At 36.5% G+C, this 9,659-nt stretch overlaps 1 protein-coding gene across 1 annotated transcript; it reads right to left on the reverse strand.

Moving 5' to 3' along the window:
* Window positions 1-6,477: 6,477 nt before the first annotated feature.
* On the reverse strand, window positions 6,478-9,659 carry LOC132991562 (relaxin-3 receptor 1-like). Its single transcript, XM_061060345.1, has 2 exons — window positions 9,547-9,659; window positions 6,478-8,338 (listed from the first exon to the last, which is right to left on the reverse strand). Exon 2 carries the CDS (start codon window positions 8,216-8,218, stop codon window positions 7,007-7,009), a length of 1,212 nt encoding a protein of 403 aa, XP_060916328.1. The 5' UTR covers window positions 8,219-8,338; window positions 9,547-9,659; the 3' UTR covers window positions 6,478-7,006.

Genomic DNA, 9,659 nt, shown 5'->3' on the forward strand with positions numbered 1-9,659 from the left:
AGGACATCCAGATACAAAGTGTTTTCAGGGTGTTAATGGGGATGAAGAGTCCAATTAGATCATGCAATTCTTTTATTCTCTGTATCCTACAAGACTTCCAACTTACTGGGGGTGGAATATTCAATCTTGGAGTTCCCCCTCGTTCTAAAACAGTCTGCAGTAACTATTGAACCATGCCTTCAGAACGGTTAGGCTAAGAGATGAAAATAATGGCTCCATTACTTTAAGCAACAGCTGGACCCCAGCCCATCTTCTATAAGAGACCGTGTTGCTCCAAACCTACCAAAGTAGCCAGGCTTCAAAACTTAAGGGTCAACGTGGAAATTAAAAAAGAAAGATATGGTCTGCCATTTTCATCATTTATCTTTTCTTTTCTTTTTAGCATTTTCTTCTCTATTTTTTTTGGACAGCACTTTGTAACATTGTTTTGAAAAGTGCTGTATTTATCAATTTCAATAAGTATTATTATAAACATTTTGTGCAACTGGAAACAAACCATATTATAGCAAGTAGTGAATTACTCATCTGTTGTGTGTACTGTTTCTGAAGCATAGATGTGCAACACTTCTGCATGTGCTTTTTAAACTGCGAGGATGAGTACGTTGATTTGTTGTCAGATATTATAATGTACAAAAATTGAAACTTTGACGTGCTTTCTCACAGGAAGGCGCCTTTTTTTTTTTTTCTTCTTTTTTTTTTTAAAAAGAAAATACAACCTGCTAACTCTTCCATTTTTTCAGAAGAGAGTGGCATTGGGCCTTTTGCATTATACAACATACAAGTACTTTAAGAAAGGAGCAGGAACCGCAGACCAACAGAAGGAGGAGAGAGCGGGGAAACAACAGAACAATAAGGAGTTTCTAAGCAGGGAAATGTAGTATATGTGCATAGGATTTGACTGCCTTACAGTCTGTGCCACAAGGCCAAAAATGACAATGCCCATACAAAAAAAAACCTTGTAAACTTTGTACATTGAATGTCATTTTTTTGTAGTCGGGTGATAAATTAATAAGCAGTGTGTTGGTTAACTCTGTATGTTAGTCAGAATCATTTATATTCCAAATTTCATGGTTGATATCATTTATCTTAACCTCTTGCCTTTAAGAAGACATTTTCTTTAGAGATAAATATCAATGATACAAAGTTATATGTTTATGTTACCAGAAATGTATAAAATAGCTTAATGTATATTTATTCTTATATGTAAAATGTATTCAAATCAAGGGTAGGCCTTCAGGCATGTTCAACTTATGGTTAAAAAAGACGACTCTTATATTATCATTGACTCTTAATGCTGCAATCCAGAAACTACAGTGCTATGGCGTGACTGCGTTCATGGGATGAGAGTTGAATAACTTCCCAGCTCATCACATTTTCTGTCATGTGGAATAACCAGAGAAACTCTGGAAAGATCTCGCCTACAGTATGTATGGGGTGTAATCAAAATAGCAGTGGTGCTTTCAAAAATACTGGATTGCAGTTTTAAGTAATCTTCTGAAACATGCGTTTATTTATTTGGACTGCATTGCAATACAGTATTTTGAAATGTAATACTGCACTCCTGTTTCCATTTCAGTAGACGCTGCACTCTATGACCTGAACAACAATGTTTATAAAGATGTGAAAATATATATCATGTTCCCATGTGATCTTGAAACTCTCTCTGGATTAGCTGCAGTGGTACAGTATGCTACCTCTGAAATTGTGCCCTCCTCTCTCTTTTCTGTTGTTTTTAAGGATCCTTTATATTCTGCTTTACACACTAAGAGGAGACTTTCTTCCATGTGGCCAAACAACTATTTCATTTAAGACCCAGTGTTAACAAACAGTTATCATTTTCTTTCTGAGCTAGGCTTAATTCTTGGTTGCTTTTGCATTGCTATCGCTAACGCTAGCAATGGTCATTAAAAAAATCAGAATTTTCAGAATTTTCAGAATTTTCATTTCCATTTCTACAATATGTAATTTCTCTGGTGTTGATATTTTATTAAATTAATCAAATGTTTCATAGTCAGCTCGAAAAAAGCAATGGACATTTTGCTATTGCTCTGCATAACTAGAAACATTTTCATTGCTTTAACTAAAATAGCAATGCACATTTTCAACACTCATCTTCATTGCTATTCCAGAAAAAGTAATGAAGAAGTAAAATAGGGTATTTTTTAATTCCATCACCGGGCCATTCCTAGTTTGTCTTGTGGACTATTTAAGTTCCATTACCATAACATTCACAAGAAAATCTGCTTTTAATTTCACGCTGAGATCGCTTATGTTACATGTGTTTGTCAGGTGTAACATAAACACAAAAGGATCAGTTCCGGGGTCTTTTTGAAGAGGAACTATCCTGTAGGGAGTCCCTGAGAACGACACACGATGGGGACTTTTTTTGTGTCTGCATTTGCACCCCCACTTCTACTTTAGCTATTCTGAAGCAGGAGCTAAAAAGGTTCCTCTAATCTTCTACGAACTCAAATAGTTCATAGTTCCTGTGGTGTAGAATCAATAACAAAGGGGGGGCGGTTCCAACAGTTCCTAGAACTATGAAAAAGTTGCTGCGGTCAGAAAACGGCTAAAGATATTTCTAGCAAGAACTTTGAAAATCTTAAATGCCAAATGCTCAAAAATATAGTAACGCAATCTTGGCTGAGTGACCATTGATGCAAAGTACAACTCAAATAGCTCATGAAATGAGGGATCTATGTGTACGTTACTTCTCTGCTTTTTTATTTATTTTTTGGTCTCTCATCTCACCCATAAAGAGAATGTTAAATATAAGCCCTCTTTTGTATGATTTGTGACATATAAAGGAGCAAAAGTTGCATCTCTTGGTTCAAATGTAAAAATGAGACCATGCTTCAGCATTATAACACGTGGTGAGGAATATAATTGAAGCCACTGTTGAAGAAGTGCTTTATGTTTACAGAATCACAGCATTTTAGAGGATATATGAACCTTTGTTGATCCAAAGGAGAAGAACTGTTGCTTTGCTGCAGCTAATGCAGGACCTAAAACGTGAAAAAGAGATATCTTGTATATTTTAAAATAAGGGTATTTAACATCTATCAACATATTTACGTTTCTAAAAATGGATGTATAGCATTATGGAATGAATCAAAGTATTTTTCTTGGCAGCTATTATTCTGCACAATTGATCTACTGTGTCAAAAATATATAGTTGTTGGGATTTCTGACTTGAATTGGGCCTACTGGATGTATAACCTTAATTTACTTGACTTTTCTTTTGAAATAAGCCATGCCCCATGGATAAGCCATACCCTCCAGTCCCCTGTTCTAGTATGGTGGATGTTTAACGTCAGTAGTTTTATTTATAATGGTAGTTATTGTGGGTATGATTGCGCTTGTAATTATGATTATTATTAGTGTAAGTATACTTGATTGATATGATTTGTTTTGTTTGAACAAAGGGAATGTATTCATTTTTCAGGTGATTTTTTTCTGAGTGATTTCAATAAACTTATAAATCCCTAATTGAAGATCTTCTGTTTCAAGTGTTATGTTGCTCTACAACAGTGAGAAAATCATTATTACCAAGGCTTTATAATATGGGATACAATTGCATTCATTGAATTGAATTACATGTTTTTTTATTGTTTCAAATCAATCACATTAGGTATATTATATTTCGAAGTATTCTGAGAAACAAGCAATCAGACTATAAGGTCATCTGAAAGAAAGGGAATCAACAGAGTCAAGTGGAGAGTATATTTTGGCTTCAGTAAATGCGTTTTCACTTTTAACTACTCAGATTAAAATATATAATAAATATAAGGGGGTTGTATCTTTATTGTTTACACTGAATGTGATTTCATAAAGTCTGGTATTCTTATACAAAGCTTACAGACACAAAGTACAAGGTACATCTTCAGAAGAAAAACGGTTTGAGGGAGGTAAACACGAGTCTTACTGTATCTCTAACATAACCAACATTTTGAAAATCTTCTCTGAGACCTGCACATAAAAACGTTTGTGTTGTGTAGAGATGTTCGTGTCTCCAGAGAGAAAGAAGCCTTGACCCTGATGCCTGAATAAAATCTTAACAAACATTTCAGCCCCCGGCTATACAGTAAAGGCGATACAGTCAAGCACTTCTGACCTAGCAACAGTAACTAAGGGGGGCATGGCTTTGGAATCCCAAATGACGCCCTCCCTCATCTAATAATTTAAGCTTGAATTAAACCTTTTCTCCCCAGTTTGCTGATTTTGTTGGTTAACTTCTCCAAGCATCTAAAGCTGTTTAAACAAATAATGGTCCAATCTCATTACATCCTGGTTTCTAATATGTCTCATGTCATTTGAACAGTGAACTAAAAGCGGGCATTCTGCCGCTCTCAGAGATAAGCATGATGCTGGAGGACTTCAGCCAGTCACAGGCATGACACACTGCCCTCTGCAGGAGTAAGTACAACAGCTCCAACTGTGCAGTTTATTTCTTCAGTTCGACTCCTCTGACATGTGTTTGATTCCCCCTGAAATGGCTAGAGGATAAGGGGAGTAATGTGTTATATTCATATGTCTGCTTCCTGTCTCCTGCTTTGCTCCTAATTGGAGGTCGGTCAGAGGTGTACTCAATCAATGCAGCAGTGAGACTAAGAACAAGTTCTATAGAGCACATAGAGAGGCAATCAGGGACAAAAAAAACACCAACTCCATGCATTATTGCAGGCCATGTATGTTTGCAATTATTCAAGCTGTTACTATAAAGTCAGTGCAGGATCTTGAAATGTGTTTTGTGCTGCTGCCTCACTTGGTCAAGACAATCTTGTCAAGGGGACTCTCAATCTCAATTAGGTTCATCCTCATAAATAAACTTAAAAATATATATTATATTCTTATTTTTTAAACTGTGTAATACTTAGTTGTCAAAGATTACGAGGACTAGTTTTGGTGTTACCTAATGATTATGATACAAATTAGATTTTGGTCAAAATGGTCTTCAAACTGCTTTGGGAAACTTTTGAGAATCTTCAGGAATTATCCCTCGGACTTAAAGACATTTAGATTGAGAACTTAAGGAAACTTTAAAGCAAATCTTTAGGAATCTACACCAAGTATGCCCTGGTATTTTGTTCAGGAATTGTGGGAAGAAATTGTGGGAGTTTTTGACTATAATTTTTACGGATACTTTGGAAATATTAGTACAATTTCTTCTTCCTTTCTTTTTTTTTTTTTTTTTGATTTTTATGGCAAATGTTTGGAATTTTCATAGAGAATGTTTGGAAATTTTCCCAGAAATTTAAATTTGGAATTTTCCCTTTTTTTTTAGGGATTTTTCCATGAATTTGTAGGAGTAGTACTGGCAAGTTTTGGACATATTTTTTTCAGAACCTTTAAACAATTAGATATTTATGGAATTTGCCTAAAAATATTACTTAGGAATTAGCTATTTTCACTGAGATTTAACGGCTAGTTTCCTTGAAACATTCTTGATGTCCTTAAATTCTCCCAGCAATATTTGTGGATTTGGTTGAGATATATTTTCCAGGAATTCTTAAAGAAGTTTAGTGAAACTGTCCTGGAAGTTTCCTTGGAATTCCATGGACAGTTTTTCTGAAACTTTAAGGAATGTTTACCAGGGATTTTTTTGGAAACTCTGGTAAACTTTCACTAGATGTGTTTTGTAAAATTTTGACTGGGTTTTCTGAAAATGTTGCGTCAAATTTTTACAGTGAATATAAATTGGCTCCTATTGGTCCACATGTCTCAGTTTTGTCACAGCTTTTTTTCTTATACTGTACAACAAATACAGTTGAACTCCACAGTCCCTAATAGCTGGGTTTTTACGTTGAACAACTACACCATCTTGTGGTGGACTGGGATTGTAGAAAGCAGAGTAAGCACACAGTAATTTAACATTTGAATTTAGACTGAAATTATACATTTGGGAAAAAGGATTTCATTGTTTAAAATATTTTTCATAGAAATGTAAAAACTGCAGCAAATTCTGGTTGTATTTTCAGATGTTAGACTTTGAGTATGACAGATAGTGTTAATTGTCCTCACTAGTATTGAAACTTGTATTTAAAAAAAGGAGTATCCTATAAATAATCAAATTCTAAAAACCTGCCAACCATTGTACGGACTTGGAACTTGGATTTAAAAAAGAAACAAAAGAAATGCACTTGTCTTCTGCCATTCAAAGTGACATTAGCTGTTGCCAATGAATTGACCATGATAGTGATTCACTGCTTAGGGATTTTATATGTCAAGGATCTGCATTTTATAACCTTGGATTCCAACGTTGATCTTTGTCTCTGCATCTTTAACTTGGTGCTTTGATGTTTTTGCAAGTAAAAACAGTTAAACCTAATAACATAAAAAAAAAAAATAAACATGCAAGTTCGATTGAAGTTTGACATTAATTTACAATGTGACTGTCATTAAATACAGAACCGTGTTTTTCATTATCCACACTCCAATCCATCAATTTAAACATTGAAATTCAAGATAAGTGTACTTGTTGTAAATAATGCCTTTATTCAAAGCATCACTAATCAGGAAAGACAATTCAGTCACTTTTTTCTTTAAATCCATTTCTTTATAACAGATGGACAAAAAGTGCTCACACCTGGACAAGACAATCACATCCAGACCTATGGGTGCTGTAATGTTATACTCCCAAACTACAGGAGGACAAATGTGTACATTTGTTTCAGAACAGTTGTCTTTGTTAGTATTTCTACAATATTAGGAAGATAGAAAGGGGACATCTTACATTTTTTGAATTTTAGTGAACATGTAAAAGAATGATCCTAAATGTTTACTTGTATTTCATGCTTACAGGAAGAACTCTGAACAAAAGACACAAAAGCTTATGTGTTTTTAATGGATCAGCGTATTTACACCAGATTGTGAGTATACATGCTGTATATCATTAGAGGAAAAGACAGGTCCTCCTTAAGCACTGAACACAAACTTTCCAAAGTAAAGTGAATCAACCTTTTTTCCATGAAAGCAAAACATGTGTTCACCACCTTTTTTTTTGGCTTTACAGGGTGGACACTACAGTCGGCAGTGCAGAAAGAGGTGTGTATCTCCTTGTGTCAGTTTGGGTCGTCTGGCTGTAAACATTGTCAAGACGAATAGCCAGCTGCCCTGCTTGCCCTGACCCCTCCTCTGCATTAATACCATAGGGCACCTTGGACATAAAAGCCATGCTTAGCTTGAAGAGCACGTTGCGCAGGGCCACGCGGTACTCTTTTCTCACCAGGCAGTAGATAACAGGGTTGAAACAGCTGCTGGTGAACGCCAGGCAGTTTGCAAGAGGGAAAAAGTAGGTCTGAGCCAAATAGAACGATGGGCTGATATCAGCAATGTCGAGCTGGATGAGGACGTTCCAAAGTGTCAGGATGTTGTAAGGGAACCAGCAGGCGCAAAATGAGAGCACCACCACCGCTACCGACTTTGAAATGTCAGCCTTTCTCCTGGAGTGGCTGCCTTTGAGTTTGTGCCTGCAGAGAAAGCGCATGAGAAGAAGATAGGAGACGATGATGGCGGTGTAGGGCAGCAGAAACCCCAGCACCACTCTCAGGAGCTGGTTTATCCCGAGCCAGGCCGTGCCATCTGGAAAGCGAAGCAGGCATGCTGTGTCGTTTCCACTCCCTACATTTTTCAGGTCTGCAAATACAGCCCTGGGTGTAGCTGCTACGAGAGCTCCAGCCCAGATAAAAGCTGTAGCCACTGGTGAGGTGCAGTATCTGCTGCACAAGGAGGCCCTGGGTTTGAGAGCCGTAGCCACGGAGCAGTAACGGGTCACACTCATCGCTGTGAGGAAAAAGCAGCTAGCAAAGGCGTTCAGCCCAGTAAGAAGGGACACAGCTTTGCATGTGGCCAAGCCAAAAGGCCAACTGTAGTCTAATGCAATGTCCACGGCCCAAAACGGCAAAGCGAGGGAGAAGAACAAGTGAGCTAAAGCGAGGTTGAACACAAAGAAATTGATGGTTCCCGTGGTGATGGTGTGAGTAGAATACATGAGGAACATCACTAACAAGTTGCCCAACACTCCTGCTGTGGCAACGACAAAGTAAACCACAGAGATGATGATTCTCAACCAGAGGGATTCATCATCCAGGATGTCCAGCCCGTTTTCAAGGCTGGTGTTGTGGAAAATGAGGTGGGAGTTGTTACACGATGAGCCCGCACTGCAGCTGTTGAGGATGCTTCTGAAAAACTCCAGTCTCTCAAAGTCAGAGTCTGACATGTTGCGACCTTGTCCGACTATTCTTTCAGATGTTTTTTTTCCGCCCGTCCTTCGTGTCCCAATAACGAACTAAAAATGTGAGTTCTGCTTGTCTGTTTCTTAGCTGACAGCCATCTGTCCCTGTAAGGAAAGAGGAAATGATTATTACATAATAGGCGCTGCAGTTTATGAGTAAATAAGTACATTAGCCCGGGCAGATAAACAAATTACATAAAGTGTTACTCCCAGAGATAGATAATCCAACTCAAATCTCAGAGAATCAAACTTCTGAGGGAAGAAGGAGAAATGAAAATATATAAAGAATACACTTATGTCACCTTTATGAGAGTAAAAACTTGTAAAAATAAAAGTCGTCCAGGCGTTTTTCTCTCAGCAATGATTGAATTAGTTTTATGTGACACACATCAGCTCAGTTTCTCTGCCCCAATATCAAGTATGTGGCAAAGTATTGAATTATAGACCACATAATAGATTCACTATGTATCTAAATATGTTAGAAATGTAATTATATCTGTCTGTGTATGTAAAGACCTTGTTTGGTAAAAGATAGTATGTTAATAGTATTTAATTTCATTTGGCCCTAAAATAATAAGAAATAACATCAGTGTATTGATTAAATACATTGTAAGATGCTGGGATGTTTTTATTTACTCTCAACTCAGAAAATGGTAAGAAATGTTTAAATCTGCATAAAGTATCACAAGTCTGATGGTTTCTTTTTAAACAGTTTTGGCCAACAAGTTACATTAAGAAATGAAAACATTTCTACAGTATACGTAACTGTAAAATCTTGCAGAAGGGTTGTGCATCTTTAAACAAAACGGATAGAATTGGGGTTAAAATTAGTTTATCATCAGTCATGAATGAAACCCTTTGTTTGTTGTCAATAATGTTTTTTTATGTAAGTGAAGTTCTTAAACTAATCAAACACTTTTTTTACAGTCAGCCTGGCTCTTAGCTGGAGGTTGAAATAAAAATGTCAAACAAAATGTGAGAGAAGCTGCACTTCTGTGAATTGAGTTTTCAAGCATGTTTTTAACTTGTGTGCAGTTACCCATAAACAGTATATACAACAACAATTTAGAAAGTCTTTACATCTGACTGAAAGTTTCAGAGCCTGTGTTTGCAACCAGTTTTCTTTTCAAAAGAACTACTGGCAGAAAAAAAGATTTCAATAAGCACACTAAATATTTTTAATCTGAGATTTGTTAAAATCCTGACCATTTAGAACTCTTTACAAATATGCATTCATCCCAATAGGGAACTAAAGTTCTTGCTGTTTGGATGTATCATTCATATTTGCAAATATGAAAAAAGATAAATCTCACCTGAATCCCAGGAGCTAAATATTCAGCTTTCAGATGTTTTTCTTTTAGTAAGAGTCTCTGCTTCACAACATGTAGTTAGCTGAAAGGCAGAATAGAACAACAAGCTGGATGTC

This window comes from Labrus mixtus, chromosome 16 (assembly GCF_963584025.1).
Source record: "Labrus mixtus chromosome 16, fLabMix1.1, whole genome shotgun sequence".
Taxonomy (NCBI): domain Eukaryota; kingdom Metazoa; phylum Chordata; class Actinopteri; order Labriformes; family Labridae; genus Labrus; species Labrus mixtus.

Bases quoted from the DNA above. Each gene is read 5' to 3' on its own strand.
- LOC132991562 (XM_061060345.1), bottom strand. From the start codon at position 8,218: ATGTCAGACTCTGACTTTGAGAGACTGGAGTTTTTCAGAAGCATCCTC.